General features: G+C 43.6%; 2 protein-coding genes across 4 annotated transcripts in view; one reads left to right on the top strand and one right to left on the bottom strand.

Moving 5' to 3' along the window:
• ANKMY1 (ankyrin repeat and MYND domain containing 1) overlaps window positions 1–7180 on the top strand; it is a 54506-nt gene extending 47326 nt beyond the window's left edge. For all 3 annotated transcript variants that reach the window (XM_066598223.1, XM_066598224.1, XM_066598222.1), the window contains 5 exons: window positions 1231–1344; window positions 2040–2193; window positions 3830–3893; window positions 3981–4132; window positions 6725–7180. In XM_066598223.1, the coding sequence (XP_066454320.1) occupies window positions 1231–1344; window positions 2040–2193; window positions 3830–3893; window positions 3981–4132; window positions 6725–6897 (657 nt within the window). In that variant the 3' untranslated portion in view covers window positions 6898–7180. The remainder of the gene's footprint in view (window positions 1–1230; window positions 1345–2039; window positions 2194–3829; window positions 3894–3980; window positions 4133–6724) is intronic.
• Window positions 7181–12018: 4838 nt separating this feature from the next.
• Window positions 12019–18107, bottom strand: part of GPC1 (glypican 1) — a 71545-nt gene continuing 65456 nt past the window's right edge. Inside the window, exons 7-9 of the mRNA XM_066598221.1 lie at window positions 16355–16488; window positions 16076–16251; window positions 12019–12693 (exon numbers count right to left, since the gene is read on the bottom strand). Of these exons, the coding sequence (XP_066454318.1) occupies window positions 12482–12693; window positions 16076–16251; window positions 16355–16488 (522 nt within the window). The 3' untranslated portion in view covers window positions 12019–12481. The remainder of the gene's footprint in view (window positions 12694–16075; window positions 16252–16354; window positions 16489–18107) is intronic.

Genomic DNA, 18107 nt, shown 5'->3' with positions numbered 1-18107 from the left:
AAAGGCCAGTAGTAGGCCTTAAGTATTTTGCTTCTATTTTTTTTAAATGCTGAGCTGATACAGCAGACAGATACTGTAGGCAGCGTATAATATTATGTATACTCTTTGCCTCTGGCGGGATGACGGCGATCATGTAACAGAGACAGCAGATCCAGGAAACAATTTTGCACAAGCCTGCTGTAACGCTTAGCTGCGTATTAATTAGGACTACTACCCCCAGCAGATATATACTGTAGGCAGCGTATAATATTATGTATATTCTTTCCTTCTGGCGGGATGACGGCGATCATGTAACAGAGACAGCAGATCCAGGAAACAATTTTGCGCAAGCCTGCTGTAACGCTTAGCTGCGTATTAATTAGGACTACTACCCCCAGCAGATAGATACTGTAGACAGCGTATAATATTATGTATACTGTTTCCCTCTGGTGGGATGATGGCGCTGATGTAACAGAGACAGCAGATCCAGGAAACAATTTTGCGCAAGCCTGCTGTAACGCTTAGCTGCGTATTAATTAGGACTACTACCCCCAGCAGACACGCAGTAAACTGAAGACGGTCACAGGCAGCCCAAATATAGTATTTTTCCCCAATTTTTTGGAAAAAGCCCACTGGCTATATAGCCTGAATATCTCTTACCCTGCCTCACCAGTACTGGCCCTATACTCTGTACAATGACTGCAGACTGCGGACGCAATGCTCTGCACGCCCGATATACAAAAAAAAAATTGTGCAACACTGCTAAAAGCAGCCTCAACAGTACTGCACATGGTCAGATGTGGCCCTAAGAAGGACCGTTGGGGTTCTTGAAGCCTAAAATAACTCCTAACGCTCTCCCTATAGCAGCTCCGGCATCAGCAGCACTTTCCCTGATCTCTGTCAGAATGCATCTGTGGTGAGCCGCGGGAGGGGCCGATTTATATACTCGGGTGACACCTGATCTCGCCAGCCACTCACTGCAGGGGGGTGGTATAGGGCTTGAACGTCGCAGGGGGAAGTTGTAATGCCTTCCCTGTCTTTCTATTGGCCAGAAAAGCGCGCTAACGTCTCAGAGATGAAAGTGAAAGTAACTCGAACATCGCGTGGTACTCGTCTCGAGTAACGAGCATCTCGAACACGCTAATACTCGAACGAGTATCAAGCTCGGACGAGTACGTTCGCTCATCTCTAATGAATATACCCTTATTTGGATTTGTGTTTTGGGCTACGACTTGTTGTTGTAATTGACAGGTGGACAGGCTTATCAAAGCCGGCGCAAATATTCTGATGCCAATCGTTATAGGAGGAGGAAAGAGGACTGTGCTGGGTACAGCCACTGACTACGCCTATTTCAAGTACTTCCAGGTAGTTTATCTGTGTTGAAGTATCCAGTTGTGTAATTTCGTCAGTCTTGGGTGCTTTTATGTTTATTTCAGCTGAGCTGTTATTCAGCTTTATAAGGACACAGTTGCCCCCATGCTTTAGACTACAGCTCTGCTTTTATTTACTTTTTGAGATCTTTTGTAAGTCTTTGCACAGTACCTGGTTGTGATCAGTGAAATTCACTATAGTCAGCACCCCATCTTATCAGACATTGATAGTATATACTATATTCATGCCATCGTAGTCTTTAGCAGGAACCATCTTTTAATTATAATATGTATTTGGAGAGCAATGAGGTCACATTTCCAATGTTGTCTGAGATCTAGTATACACCAGAATATGAGGATCAGCACATACAAATCAGAATCATGTCCCCTAGAGTAGTCTCACTGCATAAGATGTCCTTTATGAAGTGATGCAGCAGGTACTCCAGTGCAGCGAGCTGTTTGGTGGGTGCAATAGCCCCCACTGCATCCCTTTATATAGAACATTTTATAAATGCTCTTTCATTAAGAAGTGTATCTGGTGACAGTTTCCTTTTCTTGCCTGTGACATACATTGTATAAGTAACAAATAATAACTTTTAGGATATTTTATGCTATTTTTGTAATTTTAGTATTATTGTGAATGATGCTACAACACTGTACATAGTAAATATGCTAACGTGCCTATTGTAGGATAAGAGGATAGCGCACACCCCTTACCATGCCTTATTACCGGAGGAACGGGACACTTACAACGCTCGGAAGCAGCTATTAGAGCACTTGGGAAAGCTTACTCGGGAGGCAATCCTTGCAAAGGAGCAGGAACGGGCAAAGGAAGGCATTGTCCGTAAGCTGCACATTTATATATACCATACCTGAGTTTTGAAGATAATGCAACTAATTTTATATTATTTTGTAACAGTTATTTAATTTAAAATGTGAATTCCAAAGACAGTTGCATCCTTAATAATAAAATCAGATAACAATCACATCATCACCGGTCCTGCAAAAGATTGTGCAGATTACTATTGCTGTGGAATACTAGCGAACACCTAGCCAGACAGCAGCCGTGTGCATACAGGACCTGTAATGATGTCACCGTCATGTGATCAGGGGCAGAGCATGTAACTCCATTACTGGGAGGAAAGACCTTTGATGATGTCACCATCATGTGATCAGGGGTGAAGCATGTAAGTCACTCACAAACCTAGTCACTATACACTCACACACAGACAGACAGGTCGCTGTTAGTATTATGGTACATGGAAATAGGGGAGAAATGTGACCCCCCCCCTCATCTTTAAAGTGGCTCTAATGTTTTAGACAGCTTAGACTTATGTAATAGCCTGTGTGTATCTTATCAATTTTGTAATATATGTTATTTAACCACTGTAAATCAAGTTAGAAGTGTCTGCCACTAGGGGTCTCCCTTCCAACTCATCTGCCTGTTGCTAGGTATTGAGCTTCTGTAGTTACTGGGATGCTAGGATGTTTTCTTAGCTGTAGGGAAGGAGATATATTTACAAGCTGCTCCCAGCACTCATGGGGAGCAGATCTACAGACACACTGTCTACTGTCTCCACATTCTTTTCCTCTATATATGTGTGTACATTATATTGGAATTGCTAACCAGAATGTCTCTAAATGCTTAACTCGTATCATACATTTATCCTGGGAAAATGGGGTGGCAGGCATTCAGATACTGCCCTCCTGCTGATTGGACCAGAGACAGAGCATTACATCATGGAAAGTGAGGGAAAGGAAGCACAGGACAGTGAACTACTGACAGAGTGCTAGACTTGCAACACGACCACTGACTGAGAGTAGATTGGAAACAATAGGGCAACAAAAAATGGGGAAGACAACCTGAAAATCAGAACTTACAAACAAGAAAAAGGGCGCAAACAGCTGCAAATGAGAGGGTAAGGAGAACCTGGTGTATTTTAGAAAACTTCTTGAAAACTCAGGTACGCTTTAAAGGGGTTGTCTATGGGTTATAACAACTTTTTAAAAATAGATCCAACTCTATTAAAATAATATAAGTAATGGCACTTACCCATCCTCAGAAGCTGCAGCCAAATGGTCATTCTAGAGTTTGTTCTGAAACAGCCCCCACCTGACCACTGCAGCCAATCAAAAGCTGCATCAGTCAAGGGCTGTTCTTCTGCCATCACTGCTCAGATGCTGGGAGCCATCATGCCAGGGGAATTGTACCTGTATATATACTATATGCATAATATGTATGTATATTATATATATATTACCCTATGCAGAAGAGAGTTCCGATATCGCAGCTCTCTTCTGCAGTGTTAGAAACATGTGTCGGACCTCGCCTGACATAGGAGCTATGCAGGGAATCTCAATGTTGGACGAGGTCCGTATCCATTATTTGATCTTAGCCCTCGTTTAAAAATCTAAAAATTAGTGAACAGCTTGGTGCTCCATATAATATTTTACACAATTTGTGTTTATTGTACGTCTAGGAGAGGCAAACCCCAAGGGAAATGTGAATGTGACAGCTGGTGATGGAAGCACGCCATCAACACGGTGAGGCCTTTTACCTCTTGTTGCCATCTTAAATGTCGCTCTTCTTTCACTACTTCTTCTGAAATCTTTTGTGCTTCTGTTTATTAGAACCTTCTTCAAGTACTGTTACCAGTGTGGCCGCTCTGTTGGCGTAAAGCTTAGCCCATGCCTGCGCTGTTACTCTATATACACATGTAGCAAACTGTGCAAGAAGAGATCATGGGATGAACTACACAAAGCCGAATGTCAGCAACTTACAGGTAACACCAACAACACATGCCTTTCTTAGGCTATGTCTACGTCTGCTTCAGAGGTTCAGTTTGATGCCTTCTACACAGTTTCGGCATAGAATCCCAGACGAAATAGTGCAGTATGTTGTGCTATTTTGTATGCAGAGCGGCATGAAAGGATCTGATGGACCCCATTTATAGTCAATTTTTGTATTTCTGTCAAAGAATGAATACATTCCTGGTTGGCATTCTATTTTCCTGTTCTCATGGAAAAGTAGCCCGCCTCTCATCCCAGCACCACACTCTTTGTAGAAGGCCGTAGCCCATTGCATCCAGTCTGGCCTGTGTGCAGTGCTCCAGGTTTATTTTATCCTGCTACTTAGTTCTTCCGCACATGTCACACCGGAAGGATGGTATTCTTCCTGCAACAATAAATAGTTATTATGGGAGGCTATGTGTGAAGCGACTCAATTAAGGAAAACCTTCGCTGACAGGTACAAAACCACTTGCTAAATGTTGTATTTGGAACTTGGTTCAGAAATGGCACCAAACTGGGTCTATCCAAACATGAAGAAGGCAAGGCCTCCGTCAACCCAGACATCCAAAGTTATCTGTGACATTCATAGCGGATTGCAAATAGCTCTTGAAAATCAACTTGGAGACTGTCCCAGCAAGTTGGAGTATCATGAACGACATGTTGGTCAGTGCTGGAATCTCTGAACCTGAAGCCATACCCACTAACATGTGCAGGAACTAATGGAGCTCGACAAAGCTACATGCGTAAATTATTGTACATGGTTGCTGACCATGGTTGCCAGAGGACTTTTGGATCCATTGCTGTACTTGAGGATAGACAAAGCGTGGTTCCATTGAATATCATAGAATACAAGGTATTAGTCTACTGAAAATCCCAACCTGACTCTTGAAACACCACTGCACGACCAGAAAATTGGTGTTTGGTGCGCAATGCCAGGAACATTAATGGTACCTAATTTCCTTTGAATCAACTGTGAGTACTGCGGTTTATATGGGCATGTTTGAACAGCTTTATTACCAACTAACACCAGAAGAATGTACTGCTTCATCCACCAAGGTGGGGCGACATGTCACACCTCCTGTGACTCACTGGTATGAGTTCTTGAACTGTTTACAGAAAAGCAAACTGTGAGCAAGGGGTTATTTCCACCACGTTCTTTGGACTTGTCCATGTATGACTTTTATCTGTGGGGAAATTTAAAGCAGAAAGTGTACGCCAATAATCCACATACCCTGGATGAACTCAAGGAAACATTCAAAAAGTATCTGTGGTACTGCTGTTGAAGAGCTGCAGGCACTATCAGCCAACATGTTGCTACATGCCCAGAGGCGCAACGAAGTGAACAAGATACCACTTTCTACTTGCTCGTTTTTCCTGTTACAGTACTGTCAGAGGTGGGCAACTTTCATGACCCACCCTGTAGTTGTTTATCCAGCAGTGTAACGAAGCCTTGCAGATTCAGGCTGGGCTCAGACAAACAGGTTGGATTCCGCTTGTGGATATCCGCAGCGGAAGACCTGTGATTGATTGCGGAAAGGAATTGCGAATGGTCGCGTATGCATGTGGTTTATCCCGTTGATATATGTATATGGACAGCATATAGTCAGTGCAGAAGAAAGCTTGCTAGCAGGGAATGACATCAGAACATCACAGAGTGGACCAACCAGACAATAATTTTCTCTTTCTCCCCCCATCGCTGCAATTCCAGCTTTTCTATCTTGTCTATCTTGTCTCCTAGCAGTATAAAAGGGGGCTTGTAGAACAGTAAGGGCCCATTTACACGAAAAAGACAATCTTTCAAACAATTGAAAGACTGTCAGTTTTAGCGATCATTTAGCATAAAGTGCTAATTCACACCAATGTCCACTAACACTTTATCACACAGCTGCATTGTTCTCGTACAGGCTGTCCGCAGAATACAATGAAATCTCCGACTCCCGCTGAGAACACAGCATGCGGTCTGTGTTATCTCTCTGCGCCTGAACGATGGATTTTAAGCTCATCGTTCAGACGAAAAGTGAACAATGGCAGCGTTTACACTCAACGATTATGGCTCCTTTGCAATCGTTTGAACGAATTTTGAGCAATAATCGTTGCATGTAAATGGGCCATAACGCATGACTGCAAGATAAGGATAAATACAGGGTTGGTTTGCACTAACCATGGCAGCATATAGCACATAGACCTGCAAAGGAGCCGTAGACACAAATTGGTAGGATACTTTTAATCAAGACTATCTAGAAAGTCTCTTCCATTTGTATTTCCTATACATTGGAGAAATAAAGAAATGATTGCAAAAGTACCCATACCTTTTATCCTGTTGGTCTAACATTCATTCTTCCCTTTTTTATGACATTAACAATGATATGCCTTTTGTAAAGTGTGTACTTCACCGCTGTTCACCATCTGTAACATTGTCATAGTGGCCAACTGCAACAAAGATGGTACTTGTGAGTGTGCCATAAGTGGCTCGTGGTTCTTATGAGACAAGTGCACAAGTCTAAGAGAGGGATACTGATGGAGAAATATGGAAAGAAGAAGTGCAGGAAGTGCCTTACTAATCCTTCATTTATTTCTTCCTCTAGGTAAACTCAGCGGTAGGATGTCCACAACAGGGAGGGCCAGCAGTAAGATGCATTCAACCAGAGGGGGAAAGAACAGTCCTGCCAAGCATCTACATGGTGAAAAAGAGTCATTGGGACGTGAGGCATATGGCGACCACATTCACAGTATCACTGAGAACTACAGTTACAATTAAGGGGCGGGGATTTTTTAAAATTAATTCATTATGTAGCTATCCCTCCAGTATATATAAATCAGCTAGTGTTACCATAGCTAGTTATTTCTTTCTGTCTGAATCTCCCAGCCTCTTTTTCCTCAGATGGTCAAGTGATCTCCGTTCTGACCAACTCTACTTGGGGTCATGTGTTCAGTTTCTAGTCAGTTTCTCAGTTTGTGTGATGCTGTTAGATGGATCTACCACATAAACAACTACCGGCACACCTATCACAGTTACTGATGATGATTACACAGTTATTAGAGATGAGCGAACGTACTCGGATAGGCACTACTCGTCCAAGTAATGTGTCTTATCCGAGTACCGCTGTACTCGTGCTGAAAGATTCGGCACGCGCTGCGGAGCGGGGAGCTGCAGGGGAGAGCGGGGAGGAACGGAGGGGAGATCTTTCTCTCCTTCTCTCCCGGCCGCTCTGCCCCGCTCCCCTCTGCGACTCACCTGTCAGCAGCGGAGCGCCCCGAATCTTTCAGCACGAACACAGCGGTACTCGGATAAGGCACATTACTCGGACGAGTAGTGCCTATCCGAGTACGTTCGCTCATCTCTAACAGTTATAAAAGAGGAGATCACAGCTCATCTTCCTGGCTGTATATTTGTGGGCTATAGCTGATTTTGGTGAATATAGAAGGTCATGATAATTAAACTGCCTCCCCCACCCCCAGCAGGCAGAATTGTATAATCTAAGCTAATGCTCTGAGAATATATCATGGGATTGATGTGAAACGTAAAGTAAAAAAATCTGACTCTCAAGGTGGCTGGAATACTCAGAGGAGACCTCCAGAGTGTGACAAGTGAGGGGGGCAGGAATGGAAAAATGAATTTTCGCTGGAGTGGCCCTTTAAGTAGGTCTTCTATGTGACAGCACTTCACTCTTATTTGCTGAGTTAAATTCTCAGTTTGTGTTTCTCTTGTTCGTTTTAGTGTAGAAAGATGGAGGAAGCAGTAACCATAAAGTATGTTGAGATGTATGAATATTACTAAAACACTAAACATTTTACAATGTGGGGCTCCAATGTGAATGGATGAAATTGAGCTATTTAGAATCATAAAATCCAAATCCTTCTCGTATACAGTATATATTCCAGCTGCTTCATCGAGGCATCTCTCTACTTGGACATTTATGGTAGATCCACAGGATATGCCATAAATGTCTGATAGATCTACGGCCTACGTCTGGGATCTTCAGAACAGGGGTACCCCTAACCCAGTCCGTCTCACCTTGAGAGGCTGTCAATGTGGTCAGCTGTTTCTGTAACTCTCATAGAAGTGCATGTGTATACTCACCGCTCCATCCTCTACTCAGTGCAGTAGACCAACAGCCATCTCACCAGACGGGCAAAGGGACCCAGCCCAATTCTCTAATGTATTTACTAAAACTGCCTAAAAGCTATACAATGCAAACTTAAACTAGACAGTCTTAAAATGTGCCAGAATGATAAGACATTTTTAGACTGTCTAATATAAGTTTAGACCACTTATTAGTTGGCTTAATTTAACCCTTTCCAATCCACTGTCTGACCTCTGAAGACATTATTTAAGGCTGTACGGCTCCGATTTTGGAAGGCGTCCGTCGGGGTTCTCTTACTGTATATTGCCAGCCTCTCTGCTGTCGGAACCTATCCAACATGTCACCTCATGCTGTACTGGCTTTAGCCAGCAGATAGCGCTGTTGTATAACGGCAGAAAAAGACTAAGCCCCCTAGGAAAACCACAATACAAATTGGATTGGAAAGGGTCAAGGCAAAAATTGCACCAATACTTTGATGTAATTCAAGACAATTTGGCACATTGTTTGTCACAATTTAGGCCATGCCCCTTTTTCGGACACATTGGAAAAACTGTCCGAAAGTGTCTTAAAACACGTAGTAAATGCTGTGAAAATCACATTAAAACAATTTTCTGACAGAATTTGTGCCAGAAAACTGTCGTATTTTGAATAGTAAGTAAATAAGTCCCGTTCGGTGCAGCATACGGCTTATCCTGTGAATATCTCGTAAATGCCCAATAATGGATTCATAATGTACTTTTTCAGTTACTGGAATTTTCTTAAACGGGGTTTCAAGGTTTATGTAAATAAATCTTGGTAAAAATCCGGAACCATTTTCGTATACTTTGTGCCCCTCACTGTATTTAAGGTCTCTACTTGCTGCAAGTGAGAAAACACGTTCATTATCTGTGCATGGAGGATGACCTTGTCCTGCTCACACAATTTCATAGCTGTTTGTAAGCGCTTAAACAAACTATGCTTGGAACTGCGCAATGTTTTGGGCGCAGTGATATGTTTTTTTATTCGCGCTCATGCCTGCGCAAATACGGAATGCGTCACAATCGTGTGAATGGGCAATTTCACTGCTAATTATACTTGGAACTTCATAGCGGGAAATCGTCCGTTCATGCAATATTTTTTATTCACTCTTGCAATGTTGCATAAAAAAAATTGCGGCATGTTTCCCTATGGAGCCTCCTTTTTATCGCATCGCAAAGCACGAACTTGTGACTTTTGTGTCATGTGATGCGTTTTTAACTTTGGAAAGTCCTATTGACTTTCGCACTAATAAACGACATGAGAAAATCGCGAGCGGCAGCGATGTTTTTGCAAGAAAAAGCAGCACTGATGCTTAAAATTTGTGGGAAAAAAGATGCGATTTTTGACGTGATTTTCTCGCGGCAAAATCACAATCGCCAGTGTGAAGAAGCCCTTAATGATTGAACAATCAAGGTGTGTCCAGAGGGGTAAGAGCAATGTAGGTCAGAGAAAAACGGAGCATTTCACCTGCAATTTTCATGCCCGTACAACACATTTTTGGGATAAAAATGCACAATTCGCGTCAGATTTACATCGGCTTTTCAAGCAAAAAAAACAAAACGCATGTGGTTCTAATAGTAAAATGCTTTAGGGCTCATTAACACAAGTGTGAAAATCACGCAGAAGTTAGGTGTGCAAAAAAAAAGCATCTAATTGCGCCAAAAAATCGCGTGAATGGTCGTTTTTCCGCTATTGAGTCCCAAGCTTAATTAGCGGTGAAATTGCCCATTCACATGATTGGGAGCTGTGTGTTGCTGAAAACAAGTGCTGCTGCTTCGGGAGGAGAAAAAAGAGATAGAGGAAAGCCCTACGGACTTCCTTCCATCGCTGGGGCCTTCCTTCATCTCAACGGGGCTGTAGGGATATCCCCGCTGCCGGGAGAGAGGTGTTTCCCTGCAGGGAAGAATAAGGAAGTCCCGACCCTGTAGGGGAATTCCTTCTCTCTTCAATAGATATGGTGGAACTACCCTGTAGTGGGGAGAGAGAGAGAGGGCAGGACTAGAGGGGTTATCCCAGGGATTTTCCCATAGCAATGAGATAGAGGGCGGTGCTAGAGGAGGAGAGCTAGAGGGTGGTTCCCTCTAGCCCCAACCTCTATCTCCCTGCTGTCTGGGAAACCAGATTGCGCCGTCCCCTCTCTCTCCCCTCTACAGGGAATTCCTGCAAGGGACTTCCTTCTGTGGTGGAAGAATGTGCTGGTGTTCGGGGACAGCTGCACAGCAAGTTTAAAATGTCCTGCTGTAAACTCCTGTTAGTCCCCGCTGGGAAGAGGGGAAGCCCCAGGGCGATGAAGGGAACCCCCGGTGAGTCCCCTCATCCCCTCAGAGACTAAAGCCCTATTTAGACAAGACAAATGTTGGGCAAACAATGCCCGACATTCATCCCGGCACATACGAGTTCCCGTGATCCTGCGCAGAAGTTTGTATCGCTGGCTTACAGCGGGGCGGCAGGAGATTTCTCTTCTCGCGCTCCCCGCCCCTCTCCATTCAGTTAACATAGCGGTTCAGTACCGAACGGCTGCTATTTACACTCCTCTTTCATAGTTAAACTCATCGCTTATCGTTTAGAGTAGAACGTATAGAAAGTATAATGGAAAGATTTGCATTTCTTCCGTATTTTGGATCCGCTCCTGGTTTTGGCTCACAAAATAATTATGTAAAGAACTGACGTGTGTAGTCTGATCCCGCGGCCATGCTGCCACCATCTCTCTCTTTTTCTTCATGCTAATCTACCAAATGTGAAAATTAGAGGACAGGATGAGGAGTGTGATGTAGGCTCAGACGGCACTAGGGTTTTTTGATTAGAAACATGGATCTTCACTTAGCGCAGCTTTAGACGGCCGTAGGCGCAACTACATTCGCCGGTAGAGAGCATAGTTGCTCCTGAACTAGGGAAATTTCTTCCCTTTCACTGGCCATTCAAAGTCCGCTCCATAGCACAGGAGTTTAAAAAAACAAGGGAAAGATAGCTCCTGCCCCATCTTTCCCGCTCATAGTATTCATTACATTCGGGAAAGATAGGTCAAGTCCTATCTTTTCTCGACTGTAGTATAACCCTTTCCAATCCACTGTCTGACATCTGAAGACATTCTGATTGAAGCATGTACAGCTCCGATGTCAGAAGACATCTGGCAGGGTATTCTTACTGTATATTACTGGCCTCTCTGTTGTCGGGGGCCTCTCTGGCATGTCACATACTTCAGTACTGGCTCTGGCCAGCAGATGGCGCCATTGTAAAATGGCAGAAAGAGAAAGCCCCCTAGGAAACCCTGAATCCAAAATTGGATTGCAAAGGGTTAACTGCCGAGAAAAGAGCTAGTGAAAACAAAACCATTGAAATCACTGGTTATCACGGTCGCATAAGGGAAGAAAAACATGTTCAGCTGGAACTGCCCTCAAACACATGGCAAGGCCTTATTCAAAAGGCCGAATTCAGCCACATATTACCATCCGTGTCATGGCCACAAATCCTGATCAGCAGTGCATCTGATGACCCGAACTAACACCATCGTAAGGATCTCAAATTTGGGTCAAACCGAGAATTGTGGCGGGGGTACAGGTGCTAAGATGTGACCATTCGAATGAGGCCCTAATGTGGAAGAGTGTCTACACAGCGAAATGAAAAGCTGCGTTATTCCTTGGTTTGCTATTACCTATCAGCGACTACATCAGACCTTCCAGCGTACAGAACCGCAGAGTGACTGCACAGTGATGCCAGAACTGGATGCTTTCTGCTGAATCAGAGAACCGACACAATAAAACTCCCAGTGACGGAGATGAAGAAAAATGTTCTTTATATAGAAACAAGGGAAATTGCATACATTGCTTCTTCGTGTTGTCAGTTGTATATGTATAGAACGGTATGTCTTTGCACTAATAAATATTTTACATTTTACAATTTTTTTTGTCGTTTTTTTATTTTTAATTTTAGAAAAGAGACACAATATTAGTGAAGTTTTATGTCACTTTTAACATTTTTTTTTTCCTATCGACCAAAGGAAAAAAAAAAAGAACAACCAGATACGGTTTTATCTGTATCAGAAAATAAAATACACGCAATTACAAAAAATGTACAGGTATGGAGACAGGTTGGGCCTGCAGAAGAGCACAGTGTTATAGTGGCCTAATCTCCAGCACTCGCTTTCTTTCCATTTTTCATCTACTTCCAAATATAGAAGGAGGTCAAGTTTATTTAGGGAGAAAAGTTACTGCGTTCCCTTTACAAGCCGATTCACAGCGGTTAACACCTGGCAAAGTGTGCCACAAGCAAAGCTGCGAGAAGTAGCAGTAGGTTCCATGAGTTCAAGCTGGCATTGCCATTCGCCCCCGGTGATTTCCCTTTAATAACCACATGTGTTTGCGTGTGTACTACAGTGGAGTCTCCAGAAACTGTTTTGACGCACACGGCATCAGTGCAGCCATCGCCGCTCCCCGAACCGCTGATGTCATCACCTGCAGAGATAAACGGAAAGGTCAGACACACAGATTACCGAAACACTGCAAGCCATTATCAAGTGGCAACACCTGCTGATAATCTGCAATGAGTCGAGTCTTTATAATGGTTGACCGGCCCAATAACGACTACAATTGATTATCGCTATTGTTCAGAAGAGGTCTGACGTTAGCCTATGCCTGCAAATTTCCTACAAAGCCTCAAATATACCAGATGTACTGAATGGTCACTTTATTAGAGATACATGCACATTTGGCCTCTATTAAGGCCTATTTACATGTAACGATTATTGCTCGAAATTTGTTCAAACGAATGAAAATGAGCAATAATCGTTACATGTAAACGCAGGAATCGTGCACTTTTCATTTCAATTATGATTTTGCGGTGAACTTAAAATCCATCGTTCAGCTACAGACAGGTAAAGCAGACAGATTTATCTGTCAGTAAACCGCACACTGTTATTTCCATGGGAGACGGCAGATAACATTGTAATCTGCCGGCAGCCATGAGCAGAACAATGCAGCTGTGTGCACAGCTGGGCATGTGATTAATCACACCCTGGGCTCTGCAAACAGCTCCTTGAGGCCCTTTTACATACAAATTCAAACAATTTGGTGTTGATGCGCTGCTGCAGCATAATCTGCAGGTTGATCATAGGCAAGCAGTGGAGAAATGGATTTTTCCTGCCTGTCTTCAGAATGCTGCGAGTCTAAAAATAACAGATCAACTATATATGTAATATTCTAATACACTTATTGTCAAAAAAACAAATCCCTTCCCCAGAACAAGTTGTCGGAATAGAATGAAACTTTCTCTGTGTGATTGTAACGTTGATATAAGGAAGTGATTACAATATCAGAGCAAAAGGAGAATTTATTGCAGAAAACTGACCCCTTGAAGGGAGGCTCTAGTACCCTGTTGTACTGCCTCTAGCTTCGATACAAGATGTAATACAGGCAGACATGGAGGCTCTAGTACCCTGTTGTACCGCCTCTAGCTTGGATACAAGATGTGATACGGCTGGGCATGGAGGCTCTAGTACCCTGTTGTACTGCATCTAGCTTGGATACAAGATGTGATACGGGCAGCCATGGAGGCTCTAGTACCCTGTTGTACCGCCTCTAGCTTGGATACAAGATGTGATACAGGTGGGCATGAAGGCTCTAGCACCCTGTTGTACTGTCTCTAGCTTGGATGCAAGATGTGATACAGCCAGGCATGGAGGCTCTAGTACCCTGTTGTACCGCCTCTAGCTTGGATGCAAGATGTGATACGGCTGGGCATGGAGGCTCTAGTACCCTGTTGTACTGCATCTAGCTTGGATACAAGATGTGATACGGGCAGCCATGGAGGCTCTAGTACCCTGTTGTACCGCCTCTAGCTTGGATACAAGATGTGATACAGGTGGGCATGAAGGCTCTAGCACCCTGTTGTACCGCCTCTAGCTTGCATACAAGATGTGATAGGGGTGGGCATGGAGGCTCTAGTACCCTGTTATAGCGGCTCTAGCTAAGATACAAGATGTGATATAAGTGGTCATGGAGGCTCTAGTACCCTATTGTACCGCATCTAGCTTGGATACAAGATGTGATACGGGCAGGCATGGAGGCTCTAGTACCCTGTTGTACCGCCTCTATCTTGGATACAAGATGTGATACAGGTGGGCATGAAGGCTCTAGCTCCCTGTTGTACCACCTCTAGCTTGGATACAAGATGTGATACAGGTGGGCATGAAGGCTCTAGCACCCTGTTGTACCGCCTCTAGCTTGGATACAAAATGTGATACGAGTGGGCATGGAGGCTCTAGTACCCTGTTGTACCGCCTCTAGCTTGGATGCAAGATGTGATACAGGCAGGCATGGAGGCTCTAGTACCCTGTTGTACCACCTCTAGATTGGATACAAGATGTGATATAGGCAGGCATGGAGGCTCTAGTACCCTGTTGTACTGCCTCTAGCTTGGATTCAGGATGTAATACGGGCGGGAATGGAAGCTCTAGTACCCTTTTAGGCCACCTCTAGCTTGGATACAAGATGTGATACAGGCGGGCATGGTGGCTTTAGTACCCTGTTGTATCACCTCTAGCTTGGATAAAAGATGTGATGCGGGCGGGCATGGAGGCATACAGGTTCTGTATGGTGTCCTTTGACATATCGGACAACATTTGCTGTAACTGAACCTCTGGTTCGTGGAAACTCATAGGCTGTCCTATTTGGCATCCCAGATGGTCCCTTATATGTTCTATTGGCGATAAATCTGGCGAGTGGGCAGCCACAGAAGTGTGACAATGTTGTGGAGACATTCCTGTGACCCCCTTGTGTGTGCGGTATTTGTAATGGGCACCATGAGACCAAATATTCTTCAGCCAAGCACCTGGAAATGGTTTTGACAGACACCTGGGTGTAACGATGGTGCCACCTGTCTCTGGATGGCGGGCAATGAAACTGTTGGAGCTAATCATACTTGTCAGATGATCAGATGATCCTCCCTATTGGCAGTCTGTCGAGGGAGTCATGAGGCCAGTCACCTTGTGTTTGCCCGAACGCATCCACTAGTCCCAACACCTCCTAACAGTCTGGTTAGAAATGCCCAAGTGGTGGCAATTCATCAATATGACCATCCAGTTTCTCACATCCCAAAAATGTGTTCCCCCTCAAACTCTGTGAACTGGTCAAAATCTCTTCTCTACGTTGTAGAGGCGTCTAATAGTCAACAAGCTCTACACAAGCGGAAAAAGAGGTCCACTACACACAAGTAGCCTCTGAGAGCCTTTTATAGGCCAAGGGGGGAACAACTTTTAGGGTGTCAGTTGGCAAGACCGTTTATCTAATCACCACAACTCTAATCATTTGCATATCTGCCTGAGATGTAACTGCATGTTGAGTTTTGCAGCAAAACAACAAACAACTCCTTCTAGAAGCTGAATTTTTTTTACAATGAGTATATATTTTGGTAGGTTCAGAATTAGAGATGAGCGAGCATACTCGCTAAGGGCAATTACTTGAGCGAGTATTGTCCTTAGCGAGTACCTGCCCTCTCGGAAGAAAAGATTCGGGTGCGGCGGGAAGTGGGGGGGGGGAGAGGGAGAGAGAGATCTCCCCTCTGTTCCCCGCCCCCCACGGCACCCGAATCTTTTCTTCTGAACGAGTAATTGCCCTTAGCGAGTATGCTTGCTCATCTCTATTCAGAATATATACTCCTTTTATTGGCATCTCTGGAGAAAAAAAGCAAACTTCACGATCAATGAAAGCACAAGCTGTATGGGACTAAAACATCCAGGACAAGGAATCTTTGATTTGATCGGTATGAGATGGTTAATCCTCTGTGTTCCTTTAGGATCACCATAAAGCTCTGGAATTACATTCTGTACTGTTCACTTACTTGTGTCTTGGAAGTCAACGTCATTTCCATTGTAGGCATTGCGGAGACGATTAGTCATAATCTTCAGCTGCATGATCTGCTGACGGATGGTCATGTCAGGTTTTGTAATATCCACATCAATCTCCGGATTATTTATCTGGTTGGCGAGCCCGCTGCCCATACGCTCTGGCATGTACCTACAGACAAATAACTCACAATGTTAAAAAGTTCAGAGGAAATACAAAGCTGAAACTCCAACCAACTGGAATATGTAATGTGACTTTACACAAGCAGACTGACCTTGCTTTAGCCATTCCATTCCAGCACTTGTCTTCATTGCCTGGACCGGCAATTGCCTTCTCAGTGCAGAATATTTTTGGTAGAGATACCCAATAATCTTGGATTTCGGTGAGCATTACTTTTACATCCGAAACCTTTAAAAAGATGAACAATAGCCATCATTTTTGGTGCATTGTATGGGAGGTTTCATCAATGTGACTTAAAGGGAACCTTTGTAAAAGGCTGCCCTGTATACTGGGAACATATTATAGATCAGAAGAAGCTGAGACGACTGATATATATTTTCTAAGTGAAGGTTCAGTAAATCTCTGTCCATTCTGGGTATCTTTTAAGTCCAGTGGGCGGTCCTACTCAGTGACTGACAGCCTTCCCTACATTACTGTATTTACAAGAATTGTTGTCAATCACTGATAGGACTGCCCACTGGACTCTTAAGTCCAAAATGAGTAAAGATATAAGTGAATAAAGCCGAAGATATACTGAATCTTCAGTATATATCAACCTTTTTTCTAATCTCAGACAATCCCTTTAATGTATTCAACATGGCTGCATCCAAAATATGTAATCCAGAGGGGGTAGCCAAAAATATGGAAGCACTGTACAAAATGCATGGGATTTTAATCATTAGCACTGATCTGCCCTTTTGAGTCCTGCTAGGCTGAGAGCTTTCCTGCCAAATTTGTGTTTACTTCACCTCTTGCCCTGCTCTGGGTGGTTTTGGGAGCAGCAGGTAACAGCAGCTGAACGGTTCAAACTCCTGACTAATGGGACCTTGTTGCTCAGGCATATTTCTACTTCTGCCCTACAGCATCTATGTCATATTACCTCTACTTAAGTTACATGGGATTCTAAATCATATTTCAATAAGACATGTAGAGACCGATTTTTTAGACATGCATTTCGTACAGTGTTTCCATATTTTTGTCCACCCCCTGTATAAGGTTAATGTTATTTACTCACTATAGAACTTCTTCTTAAAAAATGAAAATGATCGTTATTTTTGTAATCGGCCCACATCAATCTGGTAGAGGGCCACATACCCCCAGTGCTTGTGACTTCTGCCTTGTTGCCCTGACATGGGGTAACATGTCGTTTCTGGTATATTCGTTTTAGCTTCATTGCCCCTCTATGCTATAAAACCCTGTGCACCAAGTTAAATACCCGACAAATGAGGGATTCAGCTTTAATACACAAGAACCACATTTTCCTAGAGACGAATGCACGATTCCAGGAATAGGGCCTGGCTGACCGCTTCTAAGACGTATCGTAAATCAGGCATTAAAAAACGTTTTTTAGACATCTGTGAACAAATCGCTGTGAGTTTTGCAACCAGCATCAGAGATGAATGTGCCCCCAGAATACATCTCACTTCTTTGTATTTGCTGCCCATTTTTCAGCACTTAGTAATTTGCCCTTTAAATCTTGGCTCTGCAGGGGGAACACTTGGGAATAAGCTTATAATAATTATTATTATATAACGTACAGTCTGTCAGTTATTAATATGTTCTCAGTAAGCCATAAACTGTCAGCATGCTGGATTCTGCACCGATCGGCTATTTAGAGGCCAAAAATAATAGAACAACAGACTGCGGCGAGAACAAAACCAAAACAGGGTTCAATCACTGCAGTGTGCGGCTGATGCTGGCCGCTCCTCGACGGAGCTTATGGCTTGGATATAAGTCTGGAAATAAACTCCCAGTTCACGGGAGTTAGATGCCATCCGTATATGTAGTAATGAGCATGATGGCGGGTT

The sequence above is a fragment of the Eleutherodactylus coqui genome, chromosome 1 (genome assembly GCF_035609145.1).
Source record: "Eleutherodactylus coqui strain aEleCoq1 chromosome 1, aEleCoq1.hap1, whole genome shotgun sequence".
Taxonomy (NCBI): Eukaryota; Metazoa; Chordata; class Amphibia; order Anura; family Eleutherodactylidae; genus Eleutherodactylus; species Eleutherodactylus coqui.
This window is presented reverse-complemented; position numbering and strand designations above follow the sequence as displayed.